The sequence below is a fragment of the Lactuca virosa genome, chromosome 8, assembly GCF_052849685.1.
Source record: "Lactuca virosa cultivar CGN04683 chromosome 8, Lactuca_virosa_CGN04683_v6, whole genome shotgun sequence".
NCBI classification, from domain to species: Eukaryota; Viridiplantae; Streptophyta; class Magnoliopsida; order Asterales; family Asteraceae; genus Lactuca; species Lactuca virosa.
In genome coordinates this window covers 244758286-244772799 of record NC_136433.1, presented here as the reverse complement: position 1 = coordinate 244772799, position 14514 = coordinate 244758286, and the positions used below count along the sequence as shown (strand labels likewise).

General features: G+C 32.1%; 2 protein-coding genes across 2 annotated transcripts; both read left to right on the top strand.

Moving 5' to 3' along the window:
* Positions 1–535: 535 nt before the first annotated feature.
* LOC145129474 (SKP1-like protein 1B) lies at positions 536–1903 on the top strand. The gene is made up of 2 exons (XM_079064214.1): positions 536–938; positions 1561–1903. The coding sequence occupies exons 1-2, from the start codon at positions 645–647 to the stop codon at positions 1732–1734; spliced, it is 468 nt and encodes a 155-aa protein (XP_078920340.1). The 5' UTR covers positions 536–644; the 3' UTR covers positions 1735–1903.
* Positions 1904–12910: 11007 nt separating this feature from the next.
* LOC145129059 (SKP1-like protein 1A) lies at positions 12911–13987 on the top strand. Its single transcript, XM_079063818.1, has 2 exons — positions 12911–13437; positions 13557–13987. Exons 1-2 carry the CDS (start codon positions 13030–13032, stop codon positions 13734–13736), a joined length of 588 nt encoding a protein of 195 aa, XP_078919944.1. The 5' UTR covers positions 12911–13029; the 3' UTR covers positions 13737–13987.
* The last annotated feature ends 527 nt before the right edge of the window (positions 13988–14514 follow it).

Here is a 14514-nt window from a genome sequence, read left to right as displayed (position 1 = left end):
AGTTGGCAAAAAATTAAGATTTACTTAGGTCGCCATCTACGAAAATCTGAAGCACACTTGCAAAAATCATGTTTATTTTTGATATTCTTGGCTATTAAAAAAAATCTTTTAAAAAATCAGCTATTTTCGTTATTTTATAAGGGATACTGATTCTAGAGGGTAACCAACGGTTGAGTTTGTTCTTATTTGGTCATTTTACTTTTTTTTTGTACCTAATATACCATCGAACTTGTTGTTTGTGTTCATCATAACCCTTTTGACCGGCTATCACCTTTGATAACCGATAAAAGGGTTATGATGAACGTATACAACAAGCTCGATGATATATTTGATAAAAAAAAATCAAATAAAAACAAACTCAACGGTTAGCAACCCTCCAAAATCATTTTTCCATTTTGCAATGTCTTATTTTTCCACACTTCAAACTTTTTGTGGAAACATGAATTAAATCTTGCAAAAAGCTAAGGGTCCAATATGCAAAAATCTCACAACTCTGATCACCCCTTGTAACCGTATAAAAGAAAGAAGTGCACCCCATCGCCCATCCATATCTTCAATTTTTGCAAAATTGACTTTGCATTCTCTCCAAGGGTTTTCATCGTCCCCAAACTTTTTTAACCTAAATTCCGGCCGATCAAACCACCATGTCGTCGTCGAAGATGATCGTTTTGAAGAGCTCCGACGGAGAAACCTTCGAGGTCGAAGAGGCGGTGGCGTTGGAGTCACAAACGATCAAACATATGATCGAAGACGACTGCGCCGACACCAGCATCCCGCTACCGAACGTCACAAGCAAGATCCTATCGAAGGTTATCGAGTACTGCAAGAAGCATGTGGAGACACCGAAGACCGATGATAAGACAGCTGAAGAGGATCTGAAATCGTTTGATTCCGAGTTTGTTAAAGTGGATCAAGGGACTCTCTTCGATCTGATATTGGTTCGGTCTCTTTTACCCTTTTTCGTTTAATTGAATTTATGGTTTTGTTTTTTTTGTTTGTTCACGCTTGAAATTTATCTGTGTTTATTAGTTTGTTTTAATTCCTCGATTCTTTTGAAAGATATCTAGGGTTTCGTCAATTTCCTTGAAATTTTCATACCGATTTTGTCGGTGAAATTTCCTATATCATGGTTAAACGATGATAGATCGAGGATATGTAGATTGAAGATGTATAAAAGATGGGGAAAACGAACCATCATAACAGAAAACAAATCATTATTTGCTAATTCAATTCACAATAATATAATTCAAGTATTTGGATAATCCTACATGTGCTTAGGCTCCTCTGATTATCAAATGGTTAGAGTAAATTACTAAATTATAAACCTTTGTTTTATCACTGAAGTTACTTCTTTACAACTTCAAGGCACAGAACCCCATTCAAACATTATCTCTTATACCATGTTTTGTTACAGATGATTATCTGATTCTGATCCTTTCATGTCACTTATCCACTTTCAGTTTTTCTGTTGTTTTACTATTTCTGTTTATTGATTGTAGTTCTTACTTTAAGATATGGAGATTCCATACTTCAATTTGTATGAATTGTTTTGTGTTTCAGGCTGCAAACTATCTGAACATCAAGAGCTTATTGGATTTGACTTGTCAAACAGTGGCTGACATGATCAAGGGGAAGACTCCAGAAGAGATTCGCAAGACTTTCAACATCAAAAATGACTTCACTCCAGAGGAGGAAGAGGAAGTGCGCAGGGAGAATGCATGGGCATTTGAGTAAATTCTAGAACCCCTAAGTTGTTTATAATCAAAGAGTCTTATAATGTTAATGGGTTTTCGTGCTTTTCTTAGAAGATGAACCTTGGAAAAAGATTGTTAATGTCTTCAAATCTTTGGTGGATGTTTTTGTTATGTTGGATATGATTATGGACTTTGTGTTGGTGGTTGAATATTTTCTTCTGTTTTCTTTGGATAGCTAGAAAAGCCTTTGTTCTTGCAGAGGACAAGACAAAATAAGTTGTATTGTGTTTGATATGTTCCGGATCAAAACCAAGTCATATGCTCCTAAGACAAAAGTATTTGTTTTTTTGAAGAAGTGGGATCGATACTCTTTCCATCTCTCATCTTTGCAATATACAAATCCCTCATCTTTGCTATATATGTATATATATGAGACAATGTCTAATATAATTTTTACTTTTAGAATTTGTGAAGAGGTAGAGGTTCAGGTGCACATAGCCAGTTTTTTTTAAAAAACCGGTCTGGTTTTTTACTCGTCTGTTCATTATTGATTTCGTTTAAAACCTGTTTGCAATATTGTTTAAAACCTATAGTTAACCTGAAAGCTTTTAGGGTTTAGAATGATTTTTGGATAACCCTCGGCCTATTTCAATATGTTTCCTTTAAGAATGGAATGGAGCATGTTTTGATCCGATCCAATCCGAACCCTTAAGAATTATATCGGTTTGAAGCATAGTTTTTGATCTGTTTACTTGTTAATGACTAATACCTACAAACTCTTTTATATTAAATGGGCCGGTTATGGATCATTACCAATTCGTTCCGTTTATAACAAGTTCTGTATAAATTTTAGAATTCTAAATTTATATTTTGTACAGCCTAAAGTTTGCTTTTAATTCTAATCGAAAGTCCAAAGAGAAAAGGCCGAAGACTAAGGATGTGTTTAGGATTATTTTTGAACATCAAAAGTCTTTTTTTGTAAAAAGACATTTTGTAAAATGACATTTTGTGAAAGAAGTTTTTTAAAATGTATTTGGATTAGTAAAATGACTTTTGATTTTACTTTTAATGTAAAACAACAAAAAGTTAGGTTTTTGTGACTTTTAGAAATCCCTCATTTTCTTCTATGCTAAAAGTCATTTTAAAAAAAAAATTTGAATTATCCAAACACCTTTTAACTTTTTAGAAAAGTTAAAGCTAAAAATTATTCTAAAAGGAATCCCAAAACACCCCCTAAGTTGTTTTTACATAGGACTTGAAGATTCTATTTTTAGACTTTTAGTGTTCTACCAAGAATCATGATATCATTTTATTTATATTTCATCAAGCAATCACCAATTTTATTTATAAATCATTGAAGTCATTTATTAATCAAAAGAAAGTTTGCAATTGTTTTTCTGTATAATGCAATTGACGGTCAAAAACCAAGCGAAAGCTATTGCAATACTGATTTTAATTCCAATCGAAAGTCCTGAAGTACGTAATGTGTTTTCTAAATCAACATTTGTTTTATTTAATAAATGTTATTTTAAGATTTAAGTAAAATGTGTTTGATTATTCAAAACCTGTGGGGTGGGTTTGGATATCTGTTGATTTGGTGGATAAGGGTATGAATTTGATTATTAAAAACTTTGTGGGTTATGGAGCGAGTTTGAATCAGATTTTGAAATTCATAAAAGGGTTTGGATCAAGGTCGATTCGCTCCAAACCCGTCTCATTGTCAGATCTAGCTTCCTTAACTCATTCCATTGAGATTCTAGGAATCTAGGTTATGTTAATCTTTGTAATAAAGGTGTTAAACATATTTTCTACGACATGCTTTCTACTTTAGAAATCACATTTTTTTTCTTTTTATAAATCGGAAGAAATTGCAATGGAGAACACAATGATGGTCAGAAGATGCAATGCATCATTTGTTTTGTTATTGATTACTAATATCAAAACAAATAGGTTAATATGAATAATACAACACTAATCATTTCTTAAATAGTTTCTACTGAGATATAACTTCTTCAAAGTGTTAAAAGTTTATATTTTTCTACTGTTTCGCTCATTTCTACTGCTTCGCTCATTATGTAGACAATGATTAATCGTTATACGTCTTCTTGTCTGTCGGGTAGCGTTTAGAGACTAATCGAAGATTAATCATGACCTTGTCGAGATTTTTACGACACTGCTTTTATTAAACAAAGGATATTAAGATTATAAGGGGACTATTTCGTGTATGCTTTTATGTTTGAGATTGGGAAAAAATAAAAGAAAAAAAATGGAACCAAGTCGATTGAGAGATAAAAACCTCAAATGACATAACCAAAAAGAGGGAGAGAAGAGTTAGGGTTAAAAGGAGAAAAAGGTTACTCAGTAGGGTTTAAATGTTGAATGAGTAGGTTAGCATGTGCCTCATAAATAAAATGAAATGAGTTATGTGTTGTGGGGGTCATACCCACTTGTGAATTTTCTAGTAGGTTGGTTACTTGGTTAGCTTTTGTTATTTTTTCTTCTATTTTTATTTTTTATGCTCATAATGCTTTGGGTCATCCCACAATTATAGACCTATTATTCCGATGCCTTTTCATCAGAGTTTGGTGGCCAAAATTGATTTGGCTTCGCCAAAATTCCTCATATCTTAAGACCTACAGTTCCTTTGGTAGTGTCAAACCTGGGATAGTAAAAAAGAACAACTCATGACTAGGAAAGTGAATCTAAGTTTTTTTTTTCTGATCAATTGTCCATCCAGTTTAGAGAAAGAAAAACACATTAGAATTTATGTAACGCACACTTTAAGGTGTGCTTCCTGCTAATGAAAAAAGAAAGAAGAGCAACAAGTCTGTCCATTTTGTGTAGATGGTAAAAAAAAAGGGTGTTGACCACCGCCATCCTGATTTGCGATGATAAAAGGAGAGGGTTTGTTCTTTGTGTAGGCCTGACAATTGTGTCGTGTTCGGGTTGGCGGGTCGGTGGGTCAAAATATACCAACCCGAACACGACCCATTCAACTATATAGGTCACGGGTTGGCTGGTTTGGAACATAAACTCATATATGATCCGTCAACCCAGTTATTTATATGGGTTCATAGGTTGGCGGGTTCATGTGTCAGATTTGGGTTCGTGGGTCAGATTTTGGGTTCGTGTGTTTGTGGGTTAGATTCCATAAATAAAATTGATAATTAAACATGAATAAATTTTGATGCAAACATATCTAAATTTTAGAACGTTAAGTCTTACACATCCAAATTAAAATTAAAAACATTCATGGAAACATATTCAAACTAAAACATTAATACAAACGTTGATAAATTTAATCGCAGGCGTCGACGTCGTTCGATAATGATTCAATCGTTCATGTCGTCGTTCTTCGTGAGTTTGTTCTGTCGTTCATCACAGGTGGGAGACCGGGAGAGGGCTTAATCGATTTTGTTTGTGAGATACTGAGATTATTTAGGGGAGACGTCAAACGTGTTGCAATGCAAATCAGCAAATGGTTACCCACGGGTCAAATGGTCAATGCTATCGAGTATCCTATCCTAGTATAAAGTATAACTCTATAGTGTATACTACTTAATACATTTAAAAAATATATAACTTTTTTTAATAAAATTATAAACGGTTTGGCGGGTCAACCCATATACTCCCATATACTTTTTAAGAAACTCATATATGATCAGTTTAATAAACGGGTTGACGGGTTCACAGGTTGAAAAACTCAACCCAAACCTGTTTATTTCGTGTCGTGTTGTGGGTCGTGTCGAGAATTGTCGGGCCTATCTTTGAGGGATATTCTAAGATACCGGAGTACGTTGCATACTCTCTCATGTCCAACCAGTGGCGAGCCAGAACAAAAGTTTAGGTGTAGCATAATATTTTTACAACATTATATATAAGATTTTTTGTTTTTGTTTTTTTTGTTTTTGTTTTTGTTTTTTTTTTTGTTTTTGGGTTTGGGTTTTTCGGGATCGGGTTAAATGGGTTTGATTTTTTGAAATTTGGAGAGACTATATGTATATTTGCAATTCTAGTAGCTGGATCTAGGGATGTCAACGGGGGCAAACGGGACGATGATTGCATCCCCCGCCCCACCCTCGAAATCTCTTGCCTCCCTACCCCCGCCTCCGAATCCTAGGATTACCCCGCCCCCGCCCCCATTTGAGATGTCTTTTTTTTTGTGCTAAAGAAGCTACTTTTTGGGCTAAAAGAAGTTATTTTTTAGGTAAAAATAGTTATTTATAACATAATTTTAAATGTTAAAAACAAAAATATTATAGCATCTCAAAAACATTATATAAACAACTTAAAAACATGGTATTTTGTTGAATTTTAGAAGCTCAAAATCATTGCTATTATTTATTATATTTATATAATTAATATATATTAATAAATAATATATTTATGGGGACCCTATTTGGGGTTTGGGACGGGACTGCTGTTAGATGCCATTTTATGCATCTTTTAGGGTAGTTTTCATTATCATTTAGCATCATATTTTGTACATTTGCATGTCATTTGTTTAAATAATGTTCAACTCATGTATTTCGTTAGAATCCCTGTACTGCTTATGTTTTTATGTCGATTTCAGATAGTTCGAGTGAAGCAGTGCTTTGGGAGCCGTTGGATGCGCGTTTGGAGCTTAAAATGGAGTTGGAACTTAAGAAGGGTTCTGAGGAATGTTTGGAAGATGTTTTGGTCAAGAAACATTAGATCGAATTGATCACACGAAGATAGAAGCTGCAATCTGAAGCTAAAGGATGTTACTGACAGCTTTGACCCCCTATCAGTATTTTGACCATATCTCATGAACCGTAACTCCGATTGACGATTTTCAAAATGTTCTGAAAACTAGACGAAATTTCAGATCACTTAGGCAAAACATGAGATCAAAACTATTTTCCATGCAATCGCATGGAGCCTTTATGTTATCGTAACTTTGCCCGCAACTTGTCTTTGAGGTTTTTTCGTACCAAAAATTCATTTGGGAGAAAAAAAATTAAATCATGCGATCGCAACCCATATACATGCGATCGTAAATTTTCCCTATGCGATCGCAAGTTTGCCAAAAAGTTCCAAAATAGCATCATACTTCATTAAAAAAGCCCGATACATGTTTTCTTCAAAAACATGCGATCACAACTTTGATACATGCGATCGCATGCACATCGTTTTTGCTGTTGGACGTATAAATAGACCCACTTAACCTTCATGTAACCTTAGTTGGCGATTCCTGAAGTTCCAGACAACGAAAATACGATTTTGGAGGCGTTTCTTCTCCGATTTCAATGATTTGTGAAGATCTGAAGACTGTGGAACATCTCCTTCATTTAGATTAGTAAGATTAGTTGTTTGATGTCTCTTTTCATATGTTTTCATCAGATTTTAGCCATGTATAGCCAAAACCTTAGTTTTCAGTTCTGCATTAGACGAGTACTTTTCATGTGATTGATCATTAGATCTGATTTTTGATTTGTGTTTCTATCTAGATTCTTCTGTTTTGTTCTTAATGAATGTTTGGTTTTAAATTCTTGTTAGTCTGATAACCTAATTAGGGTTTAACATTCCTATTAATCAATTAATAGAATCCGTAATTGTTCTAATTAATTGGTAATAAGTAACAAGTAATAAATCGGTTCCGTGTTTGGGATTTGACTTTATTATAAACTGAAAAATCATATCTTTACGTTTCCGAGCCTGTAAGAAGTATTGGGTATTACTGGGAATTTTACATAGATCTTAATGCAACTTTTCTGATCTTAATTAAGAGTTTGTTTGATTAGACAGTAAAAAGTTAAGGTTAATTGAAGAGCTTGTTTTGGTTAACTAAATAAGGTAAAAGAGATTATACTAGTGCTTGTTAGTTTTTCTCAATACCATATTAAATAGAACGCATCTCAAATAACCAGGTCAATGTTGATTGCATGATTAGGAAAGTCGCAGCAGAGCTGAAACCGTTTTTATTATTGATTTTTGTTTAATTTAACATCACTGCATTTTTAGTTTTTAGTTTTAATAACCCCCCCCCCCTTTTATAATTTCTGTTTCTTGACTAGACGTGCCTGATGCAAAAAGGCATTGTCTTTTAGGATGTGCCCCTGAGGATTCGACCATGCATCACTGTGATATCTTTTTAGTGCAATCTAAGCAGTGATAAATTTATTTGTTTAATACGCGCATGACAGTGTGTTAACAAACTCCCTTGTGGAACGAATCAGATATGTTTATTACGAAAGTACCCTCATATTCTCCTCAAAACATCCCATATAAAATTTACTCCCCACCCTCTTCCGTTAAATCTAAACCCACAGATTCTTCAGAATCCGAATCTGAAGAATCGGACATAAGCGAAAATGAAGACGATGCTGCAAAGACTCTTCGCGAGTGGGTAACCCAAGAGGTTACCTAACAACCTCTATGTATCACTTTTCCAGAAGCTCAAAACTTTGAGCTTAAATGTGGTTTAATCCATCTTTTGCCCCCGTTCCGAGGCCTTGAGAATGAAGATCCTCACAAATTTCTCAAGGAATTCCATGTCGTCTGTTCTGGAATGAAACCTCATGCAGTTACTGAAGACCAGATCAAATTAAGGGAATTCCCCTTTTCGATTCAAGATGCAGCAAAGGAGTGGTTATATGACCTCCCGTCTGGTTCGATAACAAGCTGGAACGAGCTCGCCAAACTTTTTCTAGAGAAATATTTTCCCAAGGCGAAAGTGTCAAATTTGCGCAGAGAAATTCTCAGTATAAAGTAAGGTAAAAGAGATTATACTAGAGCTTGTTAGTTTTTCTCAATACCAACTTAGATAGAACGCATCTCAAATAACCAGGTCAATGTTGATTGCATGATTAGGAAAGTCACAGCAGAGCTGAAACCGTTTTTATTATTGATCTTTGCTTAATTTAATATCACTGCATTTTCAGTTTTTAGTTTTAATTAAAAACCCCCTTTTATAATTTCTGTTTCTTGACTAGATGTGCCTGATGCAAATAGGCATTGACTTTTAGTCTGTGTCCTTGAGGATTCGACCATGCTTCCCTGTGCTATCTTTTTAGTGCAATCTAAGCAGTGATAAATTTATTTGTTAAATACGCGCGCAACAACGTGTTAACAACTGCGCATCCCCGCCCCCCCTCCCCCCCCCCCCCCCCGAAATTAAAACGGGGGTAAACCTTGCCCCCTCCTCGTCCCCGAGTTTTTAAACAAATATCCCTCATACGTGATTGGATTCCCACGAGACTTTTTGACATCCCTAGTTGAATCTTATACTTAATGAGTATTGTTTTATTCAGTGAAGTTGTTTATTACGAAATCTAATTTCTTTTGAAATGATTTTAACAATTCAACTAAAAACTTAATTTCAACAATTTAACTAAAAAACTTGATTTCAAGTTTCTAAGAACAATTAATAACTACTTGTTAACCCTAAGTTCCTAATTACAAAATCTCTAGATTGTAGTTATAAAGAATATGTATTTAATTGAGAAATCATAAAACATTCATTTCATTTCCATCTTATACTTTAAATTCTATTTTTAACAATAACTACAAACTTCTCCATTAAGGAATAACATTCAACAAAAAACTTGATTTCAATAATAACTAAGCAATAATTAAGTGCTAACTCTAATGAAACAAATCTAATTGCTAATTCCTAGTTTTTACAAGTTTTCAAGAAAATGAAAAATAACTAAAATAACCCAAAAAAAAAACTTGCTTAAATCTTACTTGTTTAAACTTTATAGGTGGAGAGGGCGGTTATCGGAGTTGTGGGAGAACTATTAACCATAAGTTTTAATTAAATAAACCTAAGGGAAAACTGCAATAAAGTCCTTATATATTGGCATCATAATCGATTTAGTCTTTATATCTTTTTTTATTCAGTTAAGTCCAAAAAACCGGTAATCGTATTTAATTTAACCATTTTACACGGTCAACAGGTCATCCAACTTTCAAAAATTACATTTTTGACCCAGATTTTAGAATTTATTACAAATTTGGTCAATTTACCTTTTTACCCACATTTTAGAAATTTGTTATGAAATCATAGTAAATTTAGTTTTTTTTACAACTTTTTTTTCTCAAAATTTTGTTTCGAATATGTTTTTTCTTTATAAAATCATATTTATACAAAAAAACATATTTTCACATAAAAATCTTATATTTTATATATAAAAACTTTTTAAAAAAAACTTTTTTGTATACGAAATACCTATTTATAAAAATAGGTATTTATTAAGTACATATATATATATATATATATACAAATCTGTTTTTATAAAAAAAAATGTATACAAACATGTATTTTACCTATGTAGTCAATAGCGGTGCTATAGCGGTTAGCGGAGGTAAGGAAACGCTATTTCAAAATAACGGTTTAGAATAGCGGTGACGCTATTAGCGCCGCTATTTACCGCTATTTACCGCGATTATGGTCACCGCTATAGCGGCGCTATAACCGTTATTTGAATAAATTCCATTTTTGGGCTATTTTACATAAAAAAAACATTTTTTTGTGCCATTCCATTGAATAATTTTTTTTTCTTAGCCAAAACCAGAACTTTTGTGTCATTCCATTGAATAAAATTGTATTTTTGTGACTGTCATGACATCCATTGAAACCATGTATGTGTTGTCTTGCTAATTGTGTTGAAAACTTGAAGTACTATATGATTAACTATCAAGTTGCTTAATCATTTTATTTGATAACTGTAATTGTGTTACAGTATGAGAAAATAGTAAGTATTGCATATGTTCTCTTGTTAATTGTGTTAAAGTATGACTAACTGGGGCATTGGTAACCGATCTGTGAAGTATGATTAACTAATTATGATAAGTGAAGTATGATTAACGAAATATGATATGTGAATTATGATTTACTGATTAACTAATTAACTGGATTAGGTTGAACTGTAAAGTATGATTTACTGATTAATACTCTATTACATATAAATTCTAAATAATATAAAAAACGCTATATCACCACTATACCGCCGCGAAAACCGCGATTTCAAATAGCGGCCGGTGACCGCCATTATATTTTTGACCGCGATAACTGCTTAGTATTTTACAAACAAAATGTATACAAACACCTATTTTATTATAAATACATTTGTATGCAAACACATACTTATAAATAAAATTGTATACAAACACCTATTTAATAGTAAACATATATATTTCTTTTGTAAAAACATATTTATATGCGCCCAAATAAGTGTTTGTATACATTTCTTTTGTTAAAACATATATATATATATATATATATATATATATATATATATATATATATATTAGACTTGGCAATTCGAGACACGAATACACGAATCTGTGAGAGAAACGACACGACACGAATACACGACACGAATATATCTTGAAAATTGAGATAAAGCTTATTTCTCATCGAGTAATTGTATCTTGTCAAATTCGTGGCTGACACGTTTTCATGACACGAATACACGAATTGTCAGGTCTAATATATATATATATATATATATATATATATATATATATATATATATATATATATATATATATATATATATATATATATATATATATATATATAATAAAGACCTATTTTATAATAAATGCATTTTATTCAAACACGTATTATATAAAAAAATTATTCAAACACGTTTTTATAAAAGAAATGTATACAAACATGATTTTATAAAAAATATAGATACACACCTATATATATATATATATATATATATATATATATATATATATATATATATGTTTACTATGAAAATAGGTGTTTGTTTACATTGTTTTATATATATATATATATATATATATATATATATATATATATATATATATATATATATATATATGTGTGTGTGTGTGTGTGTGTGTGTGTTTGTATACAAATGTATTAATAATAAAATAGGTGTTTGTATACATTTTTTTTATAAAAACGGATTTTTCTATATTTATGTACTTAATAAATACCTATTTTTATAAATAGATATTTCATATACAAAAAAGCTTTTTAAAAAAGTTTTTATAGAGAAAATATAAGATTTTTATGTGAAAATATGTTTTTTTGTATAAAAATGATTTTATAAAGAAAAAACATATTCGAAACAAAATTTTGAGAAAAAAGTTGTAAAAAAAAGAAACTAAAGTTAGGATGAATTTATAACAAATTCTAAAATTTGGGCTGAAAGGGTAAATTTTGGACCAAATTTGTAATAAAATTTAAAATATGAGCCAAAAATGTAAATTTTGAACCAAATTTGTAATAAATTTAGAAATATGTGCCAAAAAATTTAATTTTTGAAAGTTAGATAATATGTTGACCTGGTAAAAGTGTTAAATTGAATATGATTACTGGTTTTTGAGATTTAATTGAATAAAAAAATATATAAGGACTAAATCGATTATAAGGTCAATATGTAAGAATTTTATTACATTTTCCTGAACTTGGCAAGGAAGAAAAAGACATCAAATACAATGGATAGAGGAGTAGGGACAATAGCATCTTATGTTTCCTATGTTTCCCTTTCGGATTTTGAGCAACAATAAAATGAGCTTCTAGTACTACCTTCTTTGTTTTATTAAAGTGTTTGGACATTAGACTTAAAATTTTTGGACTACCTAAAAATATTTCACTAATTTAAAATTTATGGGCTATTTTGTGTTTGAGTTTATAATTTAGGAACAACCCAATTTTTTTTAGGGGTAACCTAATTTTTTTTCGAGATAGTATCATAATATGAATACAAAATTCAAGGAAAAATTTATGTATTGGCCGAAATTTGAGGGGTAGCACCCTAACTCCTATGTAGCTCCGCCTATATGCCCAACTTGTAATTGAAACCACAATAATTGATCAAGAGTCAACACGAGCTCTCATATGAAGATGTAAGTGTTTTACCCGGTAGGTCACTAGCTAGTTGTTTTTTGCATAGAAAGTTAACTTTCATGTACTATATAAATTTTAAAACTATAATTTAAGTGAATAACCTACCAAGTATAAAATCCACATATTTTGAGCAATTATTTAACTCTATACATTTCATTTCTTTAACTCTCTATACATTTCATTTCTTTATAATTTTATTCTATCAAACTAATAGTAATATAACCTAAAAAGTAAGGTATTCCAGAAGTGAAAGTTTCAAACTACATATTGATATTCGAGAAGTAGAAAGTTTCAAACTACGAATTTAATGAACAATAAAACAATCAAAATATCACCATTTTCTTTTCTTCGACTTTGAACACTTGTATGACTCTTTAGTCAAAGTCTGGATGAGCAGAAGTCAAAATCGAACACATAAGTTCTTACGCTATCCATCGTTTTTTCCTTCATCGTTTCTCGACACTTCCCCATCAAAACATGTCTCGTATTTTCCATTATCTGGAAGCCATGCTCTTGATTTTGATCTCAATTTCTGTGTTTACGACGGTTTCCTCCCGCCCTATCGCCACCGGTCCAGAAGGTCACGTTGCCGCGACGTCAGTGATATTAAAGAGCTCCGATGGAGAGAAATTCGATGTGAAATTACAGGTGGTGCTACAATCGGAAGCGATTAAGCAAATGATCGTCGACGGAGGGTTCTCCAGTAAGATCGAATTGTCTTTCCCTAATATAACCGGTGAGATCATGGCCAAGGTCTTGGACTACTGTCACAAACACATGTATTACGACGGCGCCGGAAATAATCTCACCGCCTTGGAGGAAATGAAAGCGTTTGATACGCAGTTCGTGGATGTTCATTACGAAACGCTCTTCAAACTTGTTCTGGTATGTTTGACTCTACTTTCTACATCTTCCCCTAATCTACTTAAGCAAAACGATAATTCCATGTTTATTTGTTCTTGGATTCTGTAAATTGGACAAAAATGATAAGTTTTCCATTGTAGGCATCGAATGAGTTAAAGATCAAAAGTCTATTGGATCTTGTTAGTGGAAGAATAGCCAATATGATTAAAGGGAAGGAAGTTGAAGAGATACGTGAAATGTTTAACATCAAACAAGGGTCATGTGTTGATCATTTCACAAAACAAGACAGTGTTCGAGAAAATGGTTGGGCATTTGGGTAAGATATTTGCAAACACTTCACAACTCAAAATCGTCCTAGCATTGAATTGTTGTGTAATAATTTACATTCTAATATCCGAAATATAAAGCATGTATTATGTATTTATAAAAACATGAAAATATGGTTTTGAGATTGGATGTATACTGTAATAACACATCTCATATGGATATAGAATGAGAAGTTCAAACACTTTATAAGCCTTTTTGTTTTAGGCTACCAATTATATCCAATTATCCATATACACTTGTTAGATTTTCAAGAGACTTTAGAAAAAAAACTGGTGTACAACTAGAATGTTTAGGTCTTTGATTAAATATTCCAATTCGGAACATGTGAGTTTTGATTAGGTTTGAGAAGGGCTCAAAATCACCTCGTGATTGCAATATGGTTAGGTCTAACTAGATGTGCACATTTAAGCCGGTCCTAACCGGTCCTCGATTTTTTTGCCTAAGGACCGTAATGGTATTGAATCGATCCTAGACTGTTAAGTCCTTATAAGGTCTAGAGCGACAGTCTAGGTTTGGTCCTCGATTTCAGCAATTTGTCGGCCCTTTTCCATCCCAAGATCGTCTTCATGTGAACTAGTCTTTTTTGTACTGCTAGTAGGTCCCGATAAAGAGTAGATACTTCTAGAAAAAATGAGCTACGTCCACATAATAACTAGAGAGAGTTTTTATTGATCAATGTAATATCTCAAAAATTACAATAAATTCTAAACTTATAAAAACATCATTTACTAGTTTAAAACACTATTAATTCCAATAGCTTGTGGTATTAAA